The following is a 24,641-nucleotide window of genomic DNA, read 5'->3' on the forward strand; positions in this document are numbered from 1 at the left end:
CCAAACATATAACGGTAACTCCCTCCACCCCTCTGCTTTTCTCGCTCATGCATTTCATCTTCCCATTCAGTTAATTCCTCAAATTGCGTCGGCCTAGGCCGAGGCTCTAGACAAATCATCCGCTCCCGTAAGTTTCTCAGTATGGCCAGATTAAATGAGCCATGTTCCGGGAAAGCTAAAACCCCATCCTCTTTCGTGTACTTCACCCAGTTATCTAACCAAATACAGGTATGATACCCATACTTTGCAACCATGAAGGATGCGGGGGTTCTTATTGGAGGAAGTAACTGTCCTTCCCTAGTCACAATCTCTTTATCCTTGTCAAACCAGTTCTTAACCTTACTAAACAAGGATTTCTTTTTCTTTTCCTCAGTGTGGTAATACATTTTCGTATTTTTCCGCAACCCTTTTTGTCTTTCTACAACTGTACGATCTCCTGTCCAATTGCAGCGCGACTCACACCAACGCACCAATCCTGGAGCGTCTACGTCACTAACTCAGTCCACGAATCCCAGCGCGACTCACACTAACGCACCAATCCTGGAGCGTCTACGTCACCCTGTATGTCTCCCAATCCTGGCGCGGCGTACACTAGCACACCAATCAACGTACTTTCCCTGTTCCAACCCACTGTCCAATCACAGCGCGGTCTCCCTGACGTCAGCAGTCGCTGCAGCAGCTTCTGCTCCTGTCTCCTGTCTCTCTCGTCTACCCCTCCTTTACAAGACTATTCGGTAGACTTTGCTTCAATTTCTACGAGTCTGTTAGTTACAACATACAAACATCTCCATTGTCTGCTTCGCTAGCCACAGAACAGCAAAAGACCTTTCCCAAGAGAATTCTGCCTTTCCCGAGAGCAGCGCTTTCCTCTGCCCTACTACAGAATCGTTACTTCCGTTGATAAAGTAGCACATCCCTCTACTTTACCCTTCTAACAAGCACCAATTAACTGTTTTCTCCGGAATGCTCCTAAGAGTTTCACAATTAACCAGAATGCCTTCTCATTCACGCACTTTCACACCAGAAAATGTAGTACATTCGCACAGAATTCTGTCTTTCCCGAGAACAGCGAACAGTCTGTCCTACTACAGAATTATATCACACGTTAACAAAGCAGCGCTTACCTCTGCTCTGTCCTTCTACCAAGCTCAGTAAATACCTATTACCTTTCTAGTGATAAGCTTTAACGGAATGCCATACGGATCCCTGAGACCTAAGACCAGAATTGCACAGATAACCTTCGCTATCATATACACTTCTCTCACACAGAAAATACGTTTCTAATGGTAACACACGGCGATGCTACCTTATCGAACCCAGACAATGCGACGCGCAACTTCAATTGTCACACGTTTTCCCCTGTCTGCATACAGGGCCAACAATCCCGCCTTTTGTTTCCGAGAGCAGCACTCCCTCTGCCCTACTACGGAATTGTCACCGACTTCCTACGTCCCAGAAGCCGTACACACTACACAAAACTCAATACGACTTCAACATACAGTGTTAGTATAAACATCAATATCAATCAATAATCAACAAGCCTATATACACGCAAAGTCGCCAGATCAAGACAATAGTTAACCATCATTCTGCTACCAAGAAACTGGTGCAGATCGGAGCTTCCGAATCTCCTCTACTTCCACGGACGGAGTGATCTCACAGTCACACACGCACACACACATCACACGCTTGTGGGGCCCATTACACCAACATTCATCCTACCACTCTATCCGTGCCCTGTATAAGGAGAAACACTTTCGATACCTAACCAATCTGCATGTACCCTGAGGTCAATGGCATCTACTAGTTGCTATAGATCTGGCGAAAACATTTCAAATAATATGCAAATAAATTCAATAAACATGACAATAAAATAACCACCCGACACAGAGATTCAAACAGAATATTTGTTTATCTAAAATTGCATGAAAAGCCAATTAAATGCAAATTCATTTCTCTCATATTTACCTATTCTGGCTAAAAGTCAGATCCTAAGTCAGAACCGGTCCTCAGTAATTCAATCAAAGTTTCTAGCCGTCATGTAGAGTCACCGTCCTCTCCGTCAGCGTCGGGACCTCGGATCATCAGTTCGGGAAGAAGTGGCGCTAGACCTCTCTAGTCTACTAATATTTATACTAAAATTACATTCTGAAATGTTACAATCATTGTTCAAAACGGATGAAATGGCGGAAATAAAGTCATCTTTGGTACATTTGTGATACTGTGCGAGATTTTCTCACACTTAGATCGTTCCAAATAATGAATAGGAAAACAAGGGGTCCATAACTAATTTGTTACTTCTACGGATGTCTCTTTTGGATAATTTGTATCCCAGTCGTGGGATCATTTCAAGTTCATAAGTTCAGTATTCGGTTTTGCAACAAATATCATGTTCAGGGGCTCTTGGCATCCGTCCTGGTTTTGTCATCATGATCATGGCTTTTCGGTTTGTTGAGAGGGCAAGGTCACAGGCAGCGCGAAGCCTCCTTGCAAATTTTCCATCAACTCGAATGCAGGCTGCGGGTGGTAGCCATCTTTTGGTAGGCCACATTAGTCAACTTTAAGTGAAATAAAACATAAAACAGAATTACTGCACGGAAATGATTATACAGTGTTATTCCCCTGCTAATACCCTTATGTGTATGTATTTATCTAGCCATTTGCGACATCAAAAGCCATTAATGCATATTAATTATAAGCGCAAAACACAATAACATCACATAAGCAACATCTATTTCGTCAATTTGCTCACTAACTTAGTTCACTTATTATTTTAGCCATGCAATAGCGTTCCCACGTGAAATTCTTCTGTTAATAAGATTGATTAAACCAGACTCGACAAACTTTTAGTAGTTACTAATTAATCAGTAGTACTTTTAATTATAACATGCAAAAATGAAACAGGTATTTGGTTTTAAAGTAAAAAACCCTGCTCCATCACAACATAGAAAAGGTATCAATTATCGATTACAAAGGCGATCTTAGAAAATGAAGAAATATGATTGGTATATTCGTGTGCAATGAAGTAATGTCACAACAAGAGTGTATACAGGTTATCCAGGATTTACTAGAGGCTAGACCTAAACCTAACCGCGTTCCAACTTCTTTTATCATTGCACTCTTACAGATTGCACTAACACACAATTATTTTGTGTCGGAAGGTAAATATTACCAACAGTGTTCCGGGACCAGTATGGGGGCAATTTTTGCCCCAAATCTGGCGAATATTTTTATGGATCACGTAGAACACAAGTTTGTCCTTAATGACGACAATATATACCATTCCAAGATCACCTGTTGGAAAAGGTATATAGATGATATTTTTTTGATTTGGTCTGACACTATTTCTGAATTCAATGCTTTTGTTTTCTACTTAAATTCTGTCCAGCCACATTTGAAGTTTATATCTACCATACATGAATCGAGCATTGCTTTTTTAGATCTAAACATATTACATGATGATGGGAAATTGTATACTTCATTACATAGAAAACCTACGGAGCGTAATACACTACTTGCCTACAACAGTCATCACTCGCGTGCACTAAGAGATGGTCTACCCCATGGACAGTTTTTGCGACTGCGTCGCAACTGTACTAAAAAAGAGGACTATATGAAAGAGGCGTATATTCTGAGAGAGAAACTGTTATTGAGGGGTTATCCAAAGAAGTTGGTAAAAAATTCCCTAAAAAGGGCTTGGTATTGCCCGAGGGAAACATTACTCATTCCAAAGGAGAAATCTAAAGTAAACAAACGTATCTGTATTACCACCTTCGGTATACACACGAATCCAATTGGCAGGTTAATCACAAGAAATTGGCACATTATCAAAAGTATAGATTCTAGCATTGATGCCCCGATGTTTGCCTTTAAAAGGGGAAAGAACATAAAGGATCATATTATTAGATCATCAATGGAAAACCCAGTACAAGTAACGAGATCATTGGAATCAGTTTGGGGTTTACCAGATTTAAAAGGACACTACAAATGCGGCAATTGACTGGCTTGCGATTTTACGGTCAACACAAAAAAATTTGAACATGGCAAAGTCGATCAGCAATTAAATTTTTTTGCAAACTGCAATACCAAAAATGTAGTTTATTGTATACTGTGTCCCTGCGGGTTACCCTATATTGGACAAACCCAACAGATTGTGAAAGCACGGATAGGACAACATCGAAGCAGGATCAGAAATTCGGTCCTCAATGCCCCTTTAGTCAACCACTTCTTAGAGAAGGGCCACACAGCAAATGACATCCGCTGGCAAGTGATAGATAAAGTGGCTGCCTCTAATAGAGGCGGAGATTTATCACAGATACTACAAAGACTAGAATGTCGTTGGATTGAACGTACCAACTCTATCACGCAAGGATTGAATTCAGCTGAAGAATGGCGTGGATTCATTACTACTCTCATTTAGATCTTTGTCATTCTATATATGGTACTAAATCGACATTTTTGCTTTCTCAATACTTGTTTAGTATTGGCTGGTTGTACTTGGGCTGTAGACAAAAGTTGGCATATCTGTATTGACACATCAACCAATATTACAAACAGTGTTTTCTGTTGTGATTAATTGAAACATTGCTTCAGAATAATCTTTGACATATATGTTGACCTTTCATTAATGCGTGATCGATATGAAGATCTGTTGTATGGATAACAAGTGTTGATTTGTTAAAAATCTTTTAATTGTAGGCATTAAGACAGTTTTGAGTATGGAACTAGACTGACGCACCAATTATGAACCGCCTTCAAAAAATGTTCAGAATGTATAATAATATTTTTTCACACTTTAATGTATAATTGATCATGTGCTTTTTCTTTTATATAATACGGTAGTGTCCCCGCATACTTGGATAGAAAGACTATAGAGTCGCTTGAACTTTATTGACAAGGATCTGCAGACATTTAATTACACGCATTGGAATAAGTTGCCCCAGTTGCTTAGTAATGTGAGATTCTCCCTTCCGCTTTCTTCACTGTAAACGCTATGGTAGTGTCCCCACATACTTGGACAGAAAGATTATGGGGTTGCTTTAACTTTATTGACAATGACTTGCAGACATTCAATTGCACGCATGGGAATGAGTCTCCCTAGTTACTTAGCAACACAGGATTCTCCCTTCCGTCTCTTCATTGTAAACGCGGCATTCTGATTTGCTGCCCTAGATCCAATCATTTTTAAATATTGACGTTCCTCCACCAATCACTGTGATCGTACCAAAGCAGATTGAACGCTGTTCTCCTGTTGTAGCGTAATGCGGTAGACCTAAACACCCGGAAGATTTTGAGAGAGGTATGGACGATTTCCTTTATCCTTTTTTAAAAAATCTTTCCAATGGATAATAGGACAACCTTTTACATAAGGTGTTCTCCCTTCCCTTTCTTTATATTCCGTTACAGGCTATTGAACTCCTCGATAAAAGCGACAGCTATTACGCCGTTCGCGTATATGTGTTCCGTCCTTCAGCTTCCCGCCAACAAATTGATTTTTACGCTAAACTTCCCTACCATTTTACAAATATAGGATAAGCAACGCTTGGGCATTTGTTTCCTCGTGAGTTTCTCCTCACAGGGGTAAGTGATAAGTGTGTGCACTGTTATTAACGTGTACCCTTATAATCCATTCTTTATTACTAATATTTTTTCTATCCTTATATCTATAGTACCCGGCCGGGCCCCTGTGAGTAGTTTTGTTTCACATTGAGCACGGTGACACGACTTATATCTATATTAGGCAATATCCTTGACGACCAGGTAGAGAGATCACACACTAATGCTCCATTACCATTTTTTGAAAAAAAGAGCACATTTTACTCTGACGATATTTTTCATTTTTTATTTTTATTTTTTTAGGTGTCCCTATATTAAACTGTCCTGACGAGACCCACTATCTAGAACAGGGTCGAAACGCCGTTGACGATAAAGGCGAATCATTCTTTGACACTTACGATGACTAAGTTTTGACAATCATATTTCTTCATTTTCTAAGATCGCCTTTGTAATCGATAATTGAAACCTTTTCTATGTTGCACTTTTTGTCACTCCTTTTTGTTTAGGTTGATATTATTTTTTCACTGGGACACTTGTTTAGAACCATGTATTAAGATTGTTGTTTTGTGTATTATGTATTGTGATACTGTGTTCATTTTTCAAAAAACTATTTTACTATGAGTATAAAGAACAAACGTTTTCCACCAAAATTCTAATGTGTATGGCTAAACTTTTCTTTCTGACGCCACATTTAACCCCCTTTTTTCTTTTTGATTAATATTTAGTGTCGTATGTCAGATTATTAATTATTAATCCACATGAGCCACTGTTTCCTTGCAACAATAAGTACCCAGGCTCCATGTGAGTAGGGTTTCCTTGTCTCCCAGTTAAAATGCTTCATCATTGGGCTTCCCACACCCTGGACTCAAATAAGTCCCAGGTAGGCTCTGCCACAATGAGTGGGAGCGAGGGTTCATTGTATTTGTAGAGTTCTCACTCTACATTAACCAGAGATAAAAATAAACATGAACAGTAAAAACGACCTCAAACTTTCCTAACCTCTATTTTTTTATTGGATGTCCTGATAGGAATAAAAACACAAAAAGGATGATACCAGGAAACATTAATAACCCTATCATCCTATGTTAATGGTCAACATGTTTGGGCCATCATCTAATATGCCCCTTAGTTCAGCAGCCTTCATCAGGACCTAAAGACTTTGGTTTACTCAAAAATGCCCTCATTATAGGAAATTGCTCTTAAATAGTCCTACTGTCCTATATGGTATAGGTGAGGACCTAAAACTACATAGATCCAAAACTTCATGTGAAATGAAAAAATGTTTAAAACTGTAAGATATTCTATCTTACATTATGGTACTCTGGAGAACATTGTTCCAGGAGTAGTAAGAACATTGCCTAACCTGGGGAAACCAAGGTAGCATTGCCCTAGCTTCACACTTACTCTAAGGAATTGATGCTGGCAGAAGTACTGTAGTGTTCCCTCCACCGATCATGGTGATGCTCCCTTGGGTCCCTCAGGCTAGGCAATGTTCACTAAAAACTTTATATCTAGTAATTACTAGGTCTCTAAAATATTTTTTCACTCTCCAAAAAAACATACAATTCCAGACTTCTCATTTGGCTGCAAACCCATTCTCTGTGTTGCACTAGGATACCAGTATCATGGTTCACATCTGAATTGAGGGACATTCATTTGTCTTTTAGGCTCAGGAATATGGCATAAATTGTGCCTTCGAGAAAGATCTAGGGTTTCCCAAGGTGGAAATTACTTGGATTTGTGACAGAGGAATGATATGACATCAACTACTGCCTTTTGTAGGAAGCATTTCAAATTTCAAGCATGCTGATGTCAGGATTGAGAACTGCTAAGGAAATGATTTCCACACAATCACTGGGGTAGCGCTCTCAATTCAAATGTAAGAAATATTGGAGGAGTTGATTATTCTCTTCCTACACATTGCCTTTGTCTAGTCCAACATATGTCAAAGGCAAAAATGGCAGTGGTCCAAGCAATTATCCGAAGATTGAGAAATCTGGGAAGCATGTCAACAAGGTAATTCTTGCATTACTCTGAGACTATGGCATGGGCTCCATGCACTACAGTAACATCTGCTTTGAAATGCATGGTGTCTTCAGAAGAGATGGAGTGCATTTGCCAGCGGAAGGAAACAGGATCTGCCTAAAGGAATTGATGTGAATTGTGGGATTTCCTAGATATGCCGGGGTTAGATATCTAACGTGCGAGGACTTAGTACAGTGAACTACGCTGAGAAAGAAATACCATTGACTAACCCTGTTACTAACCCACTAGGCAGTCCTATGTTGGCAGTATTGCCTGGCTACTTATCAGTCCTGTTCATATTTTAGGGACATAGTGGTAATCCAAACAATCTTCCATTCTGGAATACCACAATGAAGAATAGTACTAGGACCAAAGTAACAGGGATTAGATTGAAAAGTCTTAGCCTAGTAATTAAAATGTGCACTGTAACTAAATAGCATAACAACTTGAAAAGTAGTTATGCATGCCATAAGCAGCAAGAATAAAATGAATGTCTCTACCTTGTTTATAAAGTTCCTAGCATCTCAACACCCTCAAGCTCCTTCTAAGTGCTACATTATATTTTTAGTTAAAGCATTTAACAGCAAGCTTGCCTCTCGATGGGGGTGATCGCACATCATACTTGTTGGCAGCTAATGCAACTGTCCTTTATCAGAGATCGGCCAGGGTAGGAAATGCACTCTAGCTGATAGGGCATCCCCTGCTAGGCTTCCAGGCTCAATTCTCTGACTGAGAGTGGTTGGTTCGGAAATCTGGCATGACCTCTATTGGTAATCTTAGCTCAATGACCTTTCCTAATCAATGGACCAATCCTGGGCATTATACAGTGTCTGACCACTGATGTGATCGTGCATTTACAAAATAGGGCTCAAAGACGTGAAATGTTTAAAAGACTAATGTAATAGGGCTCAAAATGTGTCAGTTCTCTCCACATGTTGATTTTAAGCAACCATTACTAATGCCTTGAAACCTATACAGCAAGGGATGTATTAGAATTGTAAAGCTTGTTGTTGAAGATAATCAGCAAGAAGTGATCAGCCATGAAAATGACCTTCACATGTTCGGCTGAGAATATGTGGGCGAGAAACAGAAAAAAAGCTAACAACCTAACTAAAAGGGAGTCTGTCACGATTTTCACAACAGAATAAATCCAGTTCAATTTTTAAGTGTGTACAACACAAAATTAAGACAAATACTCCTGTCAGAGCCACCCCATTCTCACCATTATACATTTTATATTAATTTAAAACTTTTTTCATGAGATTTCTTGATTCTGCAGTATTCCCACAGTACTGGTAAAATGCCCATTTTGCCTTCTTTTTCTGGGGTAACTTTTTTCCCGTTACCTTTGGAGTACTCCAGTACCAATCTTACTACAAAGAAAAAAATATTCCGTAACCTCCCTTCTGACTAAGCACCAACCCCAACTTTCCACAGTGAGGAAGTTGGTGACAGTGCCTAACCTGTTGCGAAGCCCTGCATCCAATCTCCCATGCCCTACGGCCCAGACGTCAGGCAGCACTCCACTTCTAGAGTGCAACCCCCCCTGCTATGCAAAGAAAGGGTAGCACAGCTCACCCTGTCCTAACAGGCAACCAACCCCCACTTTGCAAGGTCGTCTGTAATGTGCAGTGGGGGTAGGCTGCAGGGCATGGTGGGCGGACAACCACCACCCCTGTGCACCACATCTGGTCAGGCTCTGCACCCAACCCCAAGCACAGTGGGGGGTTGGCCACAGGACCTAGCATCCAGCCAAGCCCGGAGTCTAACCCTTCTCTTCAGCAGACAACCCCCAGTCTTCACAGCCTTCGGCAGTACCATAAAGGCTGATGCGAGAAAAAGCTTCCTTGGCCAATCAGACAGCCGTCATTTTAAAACGTTTTCGGTTCCTCAGGACTCCCACGGGACCATCTCTCCAGATATATCTATTTTATTAACCCCTTCATGACCACGTCGAACACTTCTTTAAAAGCAAATTTCTCGTAAACAGATTTACACCAAATAATGAAAAGCATGTCCTAAGTTTTTACCAAATTTGGCATAATACCTTTCAGCTATTTCTTTTCTATAGCTGCAACCGAAGTTTCCTATAGCAATTACCAAGGGAAATCAATGCCCCCCTTTTTCTTATCCCCCACTTGCCAGATCACCCCGAAACTATCCAGGGAGGTGCTGAGGTGGGTGAACTTATTTACGAAAGTGTTGTGCAGTTTCGTCAGATGGCAACAAAGTTATTAGCGACCCATAAATACCTCTTCCTATGGAAACTCTGACTTAACTATAACAAATGGAATTTTGGTTTCCCAATATTGCTCTACATTGTTGTCTACTATAAGTTTCCCTAGGTTCCATTTTATATCAGCAGCAAGTACAACCTGATTGTGCCTTGCAATGTGGGCTCCAAACATGCAAGTGTGAGAGTGTATGTATGTATGTATGTATGAATATTTATGTACATAGACACACATATTGGGAACTGTACTCCCGTAAGCCCATAAGCCATTTCTCTCATCACAGGATAACTCAGGTTGGAACTTTGTGCTGTTGATTACTTCAATGTAGTCACAAGCTTATATGAGTTTATTAGGTATTAAGCTTATAGTCCTACTCAAAATACGAACAATTGATACACAAGTTTGATGTTACCTGACTAATAATAATAACATTTGGGTAATGGCCCATTCTCTAGACAAGCAACCCTGGAGGACTCATGTCTCTCACAAGTGACCCCTTGTTGCTCCCTAAGCCTGAAGCTCGATTATGAGGATATGCCACCGCCTTTGCAGGTAAGAGCTGCGGGGCCAGGTGGGGGTGGGGGGGATTTTGACAGACGAGGGAAAAATAAATAAATAAATATATTATAAATCGTCTTCATCCGTCGAAATCCTCCCACCCAGCCCAACCACTCTTACCTGCATGGGCCGCGGCTGATCAGGAGGTTAAGTAGGTTGTACTGGGGGGTTGTATTCTACTTATTTCTAAACCTACAGACTTGCTTTATTTTGTTATGTTTGTTTCTCTTCTTTCTGCTGCTTTAACTATCTTCTGTGACTGTCAATGACACTTGACACTGCTCACAATGGGTGAAGCACACAACCAGGCTATCGTGCTTTAAGGGTAGAGGAGTACCAATAGGTAACCAAATTGTCATGAACCTATGAAAGAATTTTAAATGTGAAAAACATGACAATAGAAAAAAAGCTGGCCCACCCTGCATAACAGTATACTTTGAACTCAAGATCATGCCTAGCCAAGTTTAAGAGTGCTTTCCTTGCAGACAAATAGGCTAAATCATCCTGTCAAGCAGAAAGATAACTGTCTATTGCAGTAGGCTCAGGGTAACATAGTTCTTTTTGCAGGAAACTAGGATCTGTGAGAAGGAAGGAACCCATATGAGTACTCACTGAATTGAGGAAGCTGTCTAATCACCGCTAAAAAAATGAAAATAGAGTTATTGCTTCGTTATAACAAAAAGCAGGCTTATTAGTATTGTCAAATCAAAAAGATAAGGAAGGTAGGTGGCTGATTAAAAAAATATAAAAAGACAAACCTGAATTATTTGTAATGAACATCTAAAAAATCTAACAGTGGCATCCCCTTCTTCAGGGTTAATCTTTTTTTAATAACCACATTTTATTGATTTTCAGGGAGAAAACATCATAATACACAGTAGACAAATCTGCATGTCTGAAAAGGAATCACAGAGTAAAATGACACACACCCTTATCACATATCCAATCCATGATGTTCCCACCACCGGCCCTAAATCTTGTTATGATTCCATGGACACCCTTGCACCTCATAAATTGGTTGTTGCTGGTGAGCGCACCAGTCTGTGCCCCTCCTCCATTCCCCAAATCAAGGGATGCCGGAGATTTCCACTTGTGTGCAATGTCCTGTTTGGCCAGCAGCATGTTAACTCCAACAAAGGCTAATTCCATTCCCCCCCAACCTCATCTCGTAGACCCACTAGGGCAATCTGGGGGTGAGGGTAATTGGGCAGTCTAGGACCAAAGAAAGTTCCCTTCCAGTCCTTTTCCAAAATTGGGCCAGTGCTGGGCAAGCCCAGATCATGAGAAAAAATAAGCTTCCGGCAAGGAGCATCGCACACATTGAGCCAGAGGATCCCCGCTTGTTCAGTGTATTCATTGGGGGTCAAATAAGGGAGGTGTAGGTAATTTAGTTGGATGATGCGTAGTCAGGCTGGGATGGCCAGTTCTCTGGGAGTAAAGCATGCTTCACACCAATGATCATCATCAACACCCCCCACTCACCTTTCCCACTTCTGGCGTTGATCTGTAAAGCTGTCTGGGGTGTTAAGGATGAGAGAGTGAGATGTTTTTGAGATAGTGCCCATACCCAGTTTCCCCATCAAGATCTTGGCTTAAAGAGGATTAGATTCTGGGATGGGTGTCCCATTGAGTAGGTGTTCTGTCAAGCCATGGTGCAGCTGCAGATAGCGACAAAATGGGTATTGGAGAGCCAATATTGTTCCAGCATCTCCTGGAATGACATCATGGCATTCCCGGGCCAGACATCCTCCAGGTAGGTGATCCTTATTTTGTCCCACTGAGCAAAGAACTGTAGGCTCGCTGTATGGTGTAGCCATGTTCCCTGCCACAATGGGGTCAGTCCAGTGATTATTTGATCCCATTTGATGAAGCGAAGTGCTGTCCTCCAACAACTAGGGCAATGACTAGGGGATGGGGCTACCGTAGAGCAGGCCCTGAAGACCGCAGAGGCCAAAGAGGATTAGTTCTGCCCTATAGGCAGTGTTGTCCCATTCCCCGTTAAACCAGTCGTGTATTGCTAGGATTTGGGCATCGAGGTAGTAGCCATGTAGGTCTGCCATCCTCTTCATAGGGAGAGTCTGTGCTGTTGACAAAGGTCACATGATGGTGGCTCCCTGCCCAAAGAATGGTGGCGATTTTTTACGTCAATGTTTGAAACCATCATCTGGAAATCGGATGAGAAGAATTAGCAAGGACAAATAAGAAATGTGGAAGACACATCATTTTGAAAAATGCCATGAATCCCAAGGGATTCAAGGGCAGCCGGCCCACCATTGCAGGTCCCTATTCAACCCAGTCATGAGGGGCTGTAAGTTAAGATTCCATGCCATCGCCGAACGATGAGGAATTTGAGTACCTAGATATTTAAAGGAAAATCAGTGGAGTGGGATCCCTGGACATCAAGAGTTTCCACCTGTATCGCCCTTCACCGGCACCAGCAAGGATTTGCTTTTATTGATTTAAAGCCGGGAGACTTCCTCATAAAGATGGAAAATCTTCAGACACCCAGGCCTGGCGATATTGGGTTTCCGTGGAACAGTAAGAGGTCACCTGCATGTAGGGTTATATCCTCTTCCGGTCCTACTCCCCAGGACCACCCCCATACCCAAGCATTGCATCAGATTAGAGGAGCCAGGGGCTCAATCAGCAATGCAAATAGGAGTGGGGAGAGTATGCATCCCTGGTGGGTGCCTTTGCAGATTTGAAAGGGTAGTGAAAGGATACCATTAACTCAGACCTGGGTGGTGGGTCTAGCTTAGAGGAGGCCTAAAGCCTGCTTTCTGTAAGATTGCCTCTAAGAAAACCCTCAATAGCCTTCTCAAAGTCAATTAGGAGCAAAGCCGTAGGGCCGTGGATACGGTGCGTCTGGGATAGGATAGTTGGGTTCTGCGATACAGTGACCGGTATTCCTGTGAGGCATAAACCCATACTGATCAGGGTGGATCTGGTTCGAAAGCGCTTGACCTAAATGGAATTCCAAGACCTTTGCATAGATTTTGCTATTGGTGCTAGTAAGAGAGATGGGCCTGTATGAGAAGAATTGGTCAGATAGTTGGCACGTTTTGGGTATCACAATGACAGTGGCAGTTTCTAAATCTGGGTGTAATGACCCACGGTCTGCTGCTTCTGTGTAGAGCGCCAGGAGTTGGGACAATAGTAGAGGCCAAAAGCATTTAAGGAACTTGACCAGGAAACTGTCCGGGCTTGATGTTTTACCCAATACCAGGTCCAATAAGGCTGTGTCAATCTCCTTGGTTGTGAGTGGTTGGTTAATGTTACGAGCCAAGGATGGGGCATTGAAGGCAACAGAATATCTGCAAGTATTGGCATCTTATGTTCCCACGTGGAGGTGGGTGTCACCACATACAGCGTGATGTAGCAGTAAGCACAAACCTGTGCCACTTCTGTGGCACGTTCGCAGCAACAACACATTGCGTCTCGAATGGATGGAACAATTCTAGACACCATATCTTTGGTTGCGAGGCAGTAGAGGAGTTTGTCAGCTTTATCTCCATGCTCATATACACATTGAGTCCATGCCCTCCAACACTGTCTGGTCTCCTCTAAGGAAATTTGTTTCAGTTGGGACCAACTTGCCAACGCCAGTTGATGGGCCACGTTGGTCGATAGCCGGCAGCGTGACTGCTGTTCCAAGGAAAGGATCTGGGCCTCCAGGTCAGCCACTTGCCTCTGCATTTCTTTGCCCCAAATGGAGCTTTTAATCACACCCCAAAGGGCAGGTTTGCTAGAAGCCCACAGGGTCCAAGTAAAGGCCACTGCATTACAATTTAATGCAAAAAAAGGACTGAATATCCTCCTCTACGCAGTCAGTGCATTCTTGATCCAAAAGGTACAAGGCATAAAAATGCCACATAGGTCTCAAGTACACTTGGAGAGGTCCCATCTCAAGTAGGAGGGGAGCGTGGTCCGAAATGCCACAGAGGAGAATTTGTACGCACATCAGGTTAAGAATATCAGAGGGCAAGACCCAAAACTGGTCGATGCGGAACAGCGTTTTATGTGCTGCAGATACGTGGGTATTTGCATGTACGGTAGGGTGCCAGGTCCCCATGAGTCTGCCAAGAGAGATAGATTGGAGGAGCGGGCTCAATAGCCCGGCCAGGGAGGGTCTGAGTTATCTAGTGCAGAATCTGGAATAGCATTAAAGTCACCCCCTCTGAGTACAGTACCCGAGGGAAGGGCTAGCAGGAGATCGCAGAGCATCTGCAGTGTTGATTGAAGTCGTTGTTGGGGAACGTAGGCCAAAATCAGTACAAGTCTGTGGTGTATCACCAGGATTGCTCCAAATCTGACAAGGGTTTCGACTCCATGGAGGTCCAGGGTATCAGATATGAAAGCCTGAGGGTCAGAAACCCTGTCCCTGCCTGCATCCCGTGGTGGGCTCAATGAAGCATGTCACCCCTGTGGGGTGAATTAAGCCTTCTGGGAGCAGGGCCTCCTCCTCTAGGTGACATCCCCCATCTGTGTCCCAGTGTATTTCGGGTCACATGGGTAACGCAAGGCTTGCCCTACCATCACCCCTTTCCAGGCCTGCTCCGGTGTATCAAAGAAGTAGATCGAGGGTTTTAAAATCACTTTTAGTCGGTCAGAGAAGAGAAGCATGTAGCAGAGGTTAAGAGCCCAAAGTTTCTGTTTGGCGACTTCAAAGAAGCATCTGTTCTGCTGGACTGTGTGTTAATAATCTGGATCATGATCTTGGAAGTTTGGAAACTTGGTGTGCCCTCTCCACTACGAAGCAATGAGAGAGTGTCAGCAGAGACCCAGGATCAGAGTCATTCTTCCAACAGGTCTCTTGCGCCGGAAGTCTCTATCCCCTCGGGTAAGCCAATGAATCTCAAGTGGAATGTGGGGTGGAGTGTTCTAGGTTGCGTCCATTGGGAAAATTGTTTGCTCTGACTGACAGGTGCTGAAGTCCTATGTGAATAAAGCTCCCCCTTAATTATTTATGTGTAGTGTGGCGTGCTGTCCTTTCAAATTTAGGCAATAGACTATATCAGCAGAAAATCACATATTTTGACCTAATAATTCAGATTGGACTCCTGGCAGATGATCAGGATGTACCTCCACTACCTCTGCTTTGAAGTTTGTGAACTACGAATGGTATTTCAACAGATTTTGAGCCGTGTGAGAAATGATTCCCATTCGAAGTGCAAGGCAGGTATACAAAACTTTGCATCTATTACTGATCTTAAATTGCAGTGGGACTCGCTATTAGGAAGGGGCGCCCTTGGCACGCCCCTTCCTAATAGTGAGTTGCAAACCCTATCTTGCGAGTCGGTAATAGGTTACAGACTCGCACAATAGGGTTTGTACATGGGCAGACCTATTTTGCAGTCGCAAACGAGCCGATTTCCCATTAGCGACTGCAAAAAACAGTCGTACATCTGGCCCCAAGAGTTGAAGGGTCCACCAAGTAGTTTGCTACCCATTTTAGGGTCACCACTTAAAAAGCCTACTCTGTGAAATTGAAAGAAAGTAAAACACAATGAAACTGGTGACTTCTGTCCTCTATTCTAGCTATATACCTTTTAGCTTACAGTGGAGTGCTTGCAATGTATTACCTGCCAAGGTTCGTAATTATGCACACTGGCACAAACTCCTCTGAGAAATGGCCCTTTTCCAGGCTTGCAGGTCTGCAGGTTTTGTAAAGCATGTGCTGTTGCGTAAACAGCATTGTAGATGTTGTAAGTCAGTCTGAAGTTGTTAACATCAAGAACATTTTCGTTCAGATCCTCTAGCCTTTCTGATCCAGTACACTGTGCTTTGGCCATAGACTCATTAGTCACACTGCTCTGCCACGTGCAGCCAAATGCTTGTTCCCAGAACTCTTTTGTAAATGGCTCCTCTGGTTGTTTTAGTGGATTGAGGCTATACAGGTAGTTTGCCAATCCTGGGAGAACTCCTTTCCTGCTGGCAAACCCAATAGTCCCAGCCAATACCAGTGAAAAATCAACGATAGATAAGATGGATGAGCTGGCCCAGCTATGGGTGGCAATCCAAACCTTTCCGGTGACATTCTGCCTGGCCATCTCTTCCAGAAGTGAACTCATGTAAGGCTCAGTTGCAATAGCCACAATCGCATTGGCTGAGGACTTCTTCATCATCTGCCCTGCTTGAATCATTCTTTGCCTGGAAAAGGCAACAGGTAAGTCTTCCAAGAATGCTACACAGGCTCCAGCCTGCAGAATGTCATCCTTTATCATTTGCATGGTAGACTGAACAGCTCCTTTTTCCATGGAAACCAGCCCCACCCAGGTCCAGCCAAAGTGCACAAGTAACCGGACAATCGCTTTACTTGTCATTTTGGAATTGGGCAGAGTCCGCAGAAAGGAAGGATACTGAATCTTATCACTTAAGAGATGCAGATTGGATCCATGGCTGATCTGTGGACATTTGGCAATAAATATGGAGCATGATAACAGAAACATAGTATTCAAAATATAACCTCTTCACATGCATCTAGCTATAAAAACAAGGCATAAGAAATAGGAAGCTGTGAGGATAGCTACTGAACAATAAAGCTATTCTGGCCTTACTACTTTGTACCACTGACCACATCTTGTATGGAAGACGCCATTGTAAATCTGCACATGAGATGTCTTGTAGAAATCAATATAACATCTTTAACACCTGCCTATTACTTTTATATAATTTCCTTAATTATAAGACAAGTACTGCTTCCTTAGATATTATCAATGTGGGAAAATAAGGGCTTGGTGGGCAGCCAACCAAGAGGAGAAATGCCCCAGACATTTTTGGTGGGTGGGTGGTATGGTCCAGAGCACTATTAGTTGGATCTTTGGACTATTCAGTAGGTTGAGGTGGGGCAGGTGATATATTTAGGGGTTTTTGAGAAACAAGGCACCATTTTAGGTTATGGTGGCATGGTGGCTGGTAGCAGTCAGGCAAGGCATGCACAATTTTGAGGTTGAAGTGGATGCAGTCAGGGTTAGGATGCTGGATGAGAGGGTAGCCATCAAGATCTGCCTTCTTTACAGGATGGAAGGTGAGAACCTCATTGTTTGCAGTGTAAGGGACCGGCCAGCGTGCACAGCATCATAGGGTGTGGCGTTGGCAATCTTCGCCTGCTTATTGCCAGGTGTAAAGCAGGGTTGAGTGGACCCGAGTGTCTGTGACACATCCTACCTCTGAGAGTGGGCGGGCTCCCTGACTTTAGAATGACTATTCCACTTAAGAGAGTGTATGCCTTGTGAGTTGAGACACATTTTGATGCCCCCTATTACTAGTGTGAATACCAGAAAGGCAGTTGACGAGTAGGTTATTGTCCAAACAGACGTTGGTAAAGCTAGACACTGACTCTGCCCAAAGCAGTGTCTGAGGCACCATCCGCCTCAGAGAGCCATCCTGACTATATAACAAGAAGTTCAATTCCTGCATTCCTCTCTGTCCCATTCTTCCTAGGATTGAGTCTAGGGTCAGGCCAATAGTGTGCCCCCATACCAACAGCAGAGTGGTACTCATGTGAGGAGGGATTAGGCCAGCCGCCCTCTCCAGTTGGGTGTCTCTGACAACCCACCATTGGCTTGCTTTGTGGCCACTATGAACCCGGTGAGTTTGAAGTGCAGGTGTGATCACCCTAAGGAATTAAACATCAATTGGTTTAGAAAGCAATGCTACAAAGGGATCTGAATGTCCCTTATCAAAAAGGCTCTGAAGCCAAACTGTGTTGGTACCTTGACATTCTGTAAGGAATGTACTTAGATGCATTGCACAAATGTGGGTTTGATATGCTTTGGGTACTATGATTGAACACATTTTTCACATTTACATCAATGGTTTGTAGAGTCTAGAAACAGAAGGCCTGTGGTGACATGGAGTGACATGGATATGTTTCACTATTCTTCTGTTTCTGCAGTTTGCATTTCACTGTGAGTGCAAGGAGAGGCGGGATGGAGCAGGGTCAAGCATAGGGCCTGTCACTTGCAGGTTTAATAACCACGGAGACAAGCAGCACTATAGTGATGGCCCCACTTTGCCTGAAGGGGCAAAGCACTCAGGCAGGTGAATGGGCAGGGAGGAGTCTAGAATGTGTTGATGAGCATGTACCAGAAGGGGGTAGGGCAAACAAATGAGCCGCAGACTGCATGGTCAGCATCAGCAGGTTCAGTGCCGGCACCACCATTGTCCACAGCTAAGGCAGGGGTTAGACTGGGAAAAAGGTGCTTGCCGGTTGGACCTGAGAGTGGCCAGTCCACTGTCATAGTGGTAGCTATGTTGGAATGGAGCAATGAGGAGGGGGATATAATGCTGGAGGAATGGGCACTAGAGGCAGTTATGAAGTGAGGCAGAAGAGGTGTTTAGCTTCAAGGGGGCTGCATGGAAGTCTGTAAGAGTGTATGCCATGAAAAAATAAGGGAGAGGCACCAGCCCAACAGCAAAGGGGCACACAATGGAAGAGCAGTGGGGAGCGAAGGGCAGATGAGGTGGACACCATGTTCAAAGAGTGTGAGGGGAAGCATCTCAGCGGGGGGTAACATGGGCTGGTTAGGGGGTTTCAGTGACGAGAGGAAAAGCATTACTGCCCTGCAAAATGGGTTTTCATGCCAGAGGAGAATAAGGATAGGTCTGAGATGGGTGCAATCCACAGCACACCATGACTTATCATGTGCGAATGGATTCCAGGGCTGGACATCAAACCGGACACAGGAGAGTCTTGTGTTGCTCCTTCACCCTGAGTGGAAGAGACAGCCTGGTTCCGGGTGGCTGGCCCAATGGTGGTGCTGGATGATGGTGTGGTGTGGGAGAGGTCTTGTGGTGCCTTCTTGGTGATGGAGAGGGGAAGGTTTGGTGTGGCCTCCTCTGGAAGACAGGTGTAGCAGCCACGAGGTACCTATCTGGTGGGCTCAAAACATATATGATGAAGAACTAGGCCTGAGTGGTATACAGGAGGTGATGGATGAAGATAGTGAGGAGCTAGTGCTGGATTATGAGGACAATGAGCTGGAAAAAGGAAAATTGTAGGAAAATTGTGAGGTCTGATCATGGGCAGAGTAGCACTGGTGGTTGTGGCATGGGGGGAGCAAAATGGGGGGTAAGTAAACAGGCATTGTTTTGTGTTATTCAGGAAAGAACCAGAGACACGGTGAGTGAGAAGACACAAGTGGGGACTGTGGAAGACAGGTAGCAGGCTGGGTGGAAAGTTTTGGTGCTGGCTCCCTTCTAGTACCTAGGTAAGCATGTGAAAGAAGATGGGCAACCTATCATCATTTCCAAGAGAGTGGAAGCAGGGCATGATGGAGCAGGGCTAGGGTGAGAAGTAAGGTTTTGAAAGAGGAAGTATGTGGCAGATGGGTATGGGGACGGAAGATTTAGAGGTAAAGAGGGGGTGAACGATGTAGAGCAGGTGGCAAAGATTGAGAAGGAGAAGGAAGGGGGGAAAAGGTTTGGAAGGGGAAGGTTCAGTAAGTAAGGGAATGAGGACATCAAAGGAAAAGGAGGAGGAGGTGCAGACGAGCAAAAGGGAAAGTATGGAGCTTAAGATTAAATAGTTGCCTTAGATGCGGATCACGTCGACCTTGGGGGTGCATCTTATGGCATCTACAAAGGAAAAAAAATTGGATTGGCAAATACATGGAAGTGTTTAAACAGTTGCATTGGGAAGTGCAGGCTATGGAGGGGTCAAAAAGGAAGAGTACAGTTTGGCTAAAAGGCCCAGAGTTCCTGTCACAGTCGAAAATTATACAACAGTGTTTTTAATATACACAAGCTTGAATTGTACAAAATCCCAGTGTCGCTCTGTTCAAGTACATGGATGTCATATGAAAGCCCCATATTATTTTGGGGAGTTAGGAGGGCGTCTGGTATGATAAGAAGTTCAGGGCCCAATTGATGCCAAACGCAGAAGGAAAGTGTGGGAGCTAGATAATGGTTTATGGATGCATACAATGGGGACAGCTAGACCAGCTCTAACAGTTTTTACCGCTAATGGGCTGCCACCAATAGTCCTCCTTTCAAGGGCATCCCACCCTAGGAAGGGTGGGAGCTGTGGGTAGAGGACAGGAGGGACAGACAGGAGCATGTTGGGCATTCAGCAGAGGTTTATGAAATAGGGAGTACTGCAAGTTCCACCAACAATCCTCAAAGTCTGCATCTAGGAACCCACATATCCAAACAGGGAGAATGCTGGCAGAACACGAGGCATGCAGGTGGTAGTTTGGAAACAGCCTGTTACAAGGGGCGTAGAGCTGCACAGGGGCCTTCAGGAAAAAACTCACACACTGTTTAAGTTGCATAGACTGGCATACTGACTTCAATGGTACAGTAAGACAGAGGATGCCGGACTTTTGTGTTAGAGGTTTAAGCAGGGGTTTCAGATGAGGTACACTGGGCCAAGTGTAGGCAAACTTGAAATCAGTTAAAGAACACCCTCAAGAGGTGAAGGAGAAATTAGAGAAAGACGTTTTCAGAAGGCATAGTGGCAAGCCCATTTGATGAGTGGCCTCTGGACTCTTTGATTGTGTCACCTATTGATACAATGCCAAAGAAAGAAAAGGGCCAATTTAGATTGATTCAGCACTTATCATGGCCAGAAGGGCAGTACATGAATGATTATATATCTGAAGAACAGTCATGAGTATCATACCTGTAGGTCGATGTGTCTATTGAACTGCTAAATGAGGTGGGTGAAGAGTCATGCCTGATTTAGAGTTCGACAGACAAGTTAGTCCATCAAAAATGTGACAGATATTCCATCCGTCATATTACAAGTGCCATAGGATATAATGGACTTGTAATATAAAGGATGGTATATCCATCAAGTTTGTGTAACCCAGTCCACCAAACTCTAAATCTGGCCTCTATCGGACTGTCAGCGAAGCAGGCTAGTTTTAAGGAGCTCATAGAGGACATAGGGTTGCTGTTAGCGATCGAAATGATGGTGGAAGAATATATGGTTTTGAGATTTCTGGGGATTGAAATTAATACAGTATAAATGGAGGCAAGGTTGGTTGAGGACAAGAAATTGGTGATGGTTAAGTTGATAAGCACCATGTTGGTGAAAGAAAAAGAGTGGGTGTGGAGGTTAAAGTGCTTTTGGGGCAGTTGAACACTACACGCAAAGTAGTCGGGATGGGTAGGACATTTTTCAGGAGACTGGGACTGGTTTTCTCAGTATTGTCACTGCCTCACCACAGGCTGATGTTATCAGCAGGTATGAAGGAAGACTTGAGGATGTTGTGCTTATTTTTGGAGCATTTCAATGGCATCTCAATTTGAGAGCTTTATGAGGAGCAGAATGGGATGTGCAGATCTTTTCTGATGCAGGCGGGCGATCAGATTTTGATCTATACGGGCATGGGCATTGGAGTGCAGAGCAGTGGCCTGATCAGTGAAGGAATGGTGGAAAAGGCATAGTTTTCCTGGAGTTTTTTACTTAGATAGTGGTATTGACTTTGTGAGGTGACAGATTTGGCAACAAGAAAGTGCAATTTAATGTGGACAATATGGCTGTGGTACAGATAGTCTAGTCAATAGACAGTCAGCAAGGGACACACCGGTCTTGAAACTGTTAAGTCAATTATTATTGGACTGTTTACATTGAAACACATTGTTCAGAGCATGTCATGTCCTGGGAATTGACAATGACATTGGGGACGCTCTGTCTTGTTAACACTGAAAGAGATTCTGTGGGCTTCCTTTGGAAGCAGACTTGGAGAAAACTTTAATGCCAGAGAAGCTATGGTTTACATGCACCAGAGGATCTTGCAGTTGGTAGTGGATGCCTTGACACAGTCTATGAGAAGGGTGCATGCTAAGGCGTAGATGGAATATCTTGAGTCAGAGTGCGACAGAGAGACAGTGAGGCAGTGAGGTGCATGTCTGAAGACGTGGTACATTTTATCATGGATGTGATAGACAGAGGTTGGTCTAAGGTTACCAAAGTGGGTAAGTTGGTGGGTATCGACTTTGTGGATAAGTTGCTTTTTTTATATGCCTCTATTGCTGGTGAGATGGGACAACAGTTGCTAGAAAGGTGGTCAAGCGAGAAAGTTAATGGGAGGTGTAGATCGAAGCTGTTAGTTTGGTTAGCCTTGCCCAGAGTGATGCAAGTGTTACATCCATAAAGACACATCAAAGAAGAGGTGGTTTTGTTCTCATTGCTGATGAGCTGGGTGTTCTTGAGGCTGTTTCTGGCTATTTGAGTTGCTGCAGGGCAGATATGGGGGAAGTGTGAAGTGGGAGGATGAAGAGCCAAAGACTGAGAACATTGAGATTCCTCTTAGGCCGCCAAAAACATATCAGAGAGGGCTACAGGAAGGAGAGTGCCAATATGTAGAGCTGGTCCAGGGATAGATAATGCAGCTTGTGATGTGACATGACTTGAAGGAGATAAAAAGCAATTGCAGTGCGACATTTCTGTTGTGAATGGAGCTAATTCCTAGGAGAGAATGGTGGGAGGCAGAAAGACCAGCAGCCACGACAAATTACAGGTGAATAGGGAATTGTGCAATTTCTGAAGTAAGAGCCACGGGATTTCGCATGGAGTTGGTGTTCATTTGTCTGAAGTAGGGGTGGATTTGTATCTGATGCAGCTTTGTGTGGCATTGGTTTGCTTATGGTAGGTGGGTTAGGAACAAGGAGGGGCGGAGGCTCTGGAGGGACAGAAAAACCTCAAAGTAAGTCTTTCTGTGAGTGGCGGCTTGCCAAGATGTTTTCATGGTTTGAATCAGATTTATTGCTGTTGAGGTGGGTGAAGCAGTTTGAAGGGGAGGGTGGAAGTAAGTGGACACTTGCAAAAGCCAGAAGGTTAAAATGTACAGTTTATGAATTAAAGTTAGTACAGAATGTAGAGTATAGTTATAGTGGCAGACAGTTGGGCTTGGGAAATTGTAGAGGGACAATTAAAGGTGGGGGTAGGCCAAGCGGTAGGTGAAGACTGATGTACAGTGAGGAAAAAAGAGTTGTATGGCGATTTGACAAGGGTAATCAAATATTTACTATGTGCACCTTCTTCATCAAAGCAGCCCTTTCCACACTGCAACTTGTCAGTGGTCTCTTCTGCACCCTCTCTCCCAACTTTATCTCGGTCTGACTGGGCATATGTAGTGCACAGTGATCCATCTCCAAAGGCAATTTATATATCCTGGGAAAGCTTTTGACTGTATGCTTCTATACTTACAATAGAATATTGTTCCTTTCATATCGTTACTCCTTTGTAATTATTTATTTTATATAGTACAAACTCTACCCAAAGGTTTTGGAGCACCAATAGGAAGGCTTGCCCAGAATCACAGGATGTTTAGCCAACGCAAGACTCAAACCTGGTTACCCAGCTCCAAAGTTGGAAGCACTAGCCAATACGCCACATCCTCTCCCTTATGGTATGTTAGGCTCCATATCTTGCTCAGTAGCCCAATTTACCTTTTTACCTCTTCTGAGACTGTTTGGCCTTTTTCTAGATCTGAATCTCCTTATTTCCCTAAACCTCTCTGCTGTCTTTCACAGAAAAATATCCATGCATTTTCCAATACATTCCTCGAAAATCCAACAATAGTTGATATATAGGCTTAAAAAGCCATATATGATGTTAAAACTCTTAAAATATATCTTTCTGGGTGAGGCTGGAAAGGTTTATTGTTTACACAATACACAGTGTAACATCATAATATAGATTGTGAAAGAAGGCATTAATTTTTTGTTATCTTATAAACATTTACCAATCTCTTGCTTAGAAATCCAGATAAAAGTTACTGCCGACAGCAAGGGCCTATCTTTTAAAATTTCCGGAACCCGTGCACCACCACATGCATTTGAGAATTTTAAAATCACCGACACATTTCAGAAATGCCCAAGTTTTCGTCATTATTGGTGGAGTTTGGGGAGTTTTGCCCACTCCATGCTCCGCTTGGACCGCAGAGTTTGGCAAAAACTCTGCCAACCGCCGCATGGCAGAATTTCTCTCAGACGTGGCTCACCAACATTAAATTGGAGAACGCAAGTGAGAACAAATGAGTGCTAGACCACCTCCCGGCGAGATTTTTCAACATGGGCGGTCGGAGAAGGCCACAACCAGTGTGGGACAAGCTTTTGGCACTAAAATTCAGCCCAAACAGTGTGACGGACAGGAATTCCAACACTCGCAGAACTCCATGGAATCTTTTGGAGTCTCTTTTTTGTGGAGTAAAACTCAGCGCATTCCGCCCACCCCTAGTTTTTATACTATGAAATAGAGATTTCAATTCAGCCTCAAAATAACGTCCGTTCCATAAATAAAATATGATTTACATT

At 43.4% G+C, this 24,641-nt stretch overlaps 1 protein-coding gene across 1 annotated transcript in view; it reads right to left on the bottom strand.

The window, feature by feature from the left end:
- LOC146785468 (vomeronasal type-2 receptor 1-like) overlaps positions 1-16,696 on the bottom strand; it is a 32,033-nt gene extending 15,337 nt beyond the window's left edge. The window contains exon 1 of the mRNA XM_085633054.1: positions 15,956-16,696. Coding sequence (XP_085489180.1) covers positions 15,956-16,696 — 741 coding nt within the window. The remainder of the gene's footprint in view (positions 1-15,955) is intronic.
- Between the last annotated feature and the right edge of the window lie 7,945 nt (positions 16,697-24,641).

Source organism: Triturus cristatus, chromosome 11 (genome assembly GCF_964204655.1).
Source record: "Triturus cristatus chromosome 11, aTriCri1.1, whole genome shotgun sequence".
Classification (NCBI taxonomy): domain Eukaryota; kingdom Metazoa; phylum Chordata; class Amphibia; order Caudata; family Salamandridae; genus Triturus; species Triturus cristatus.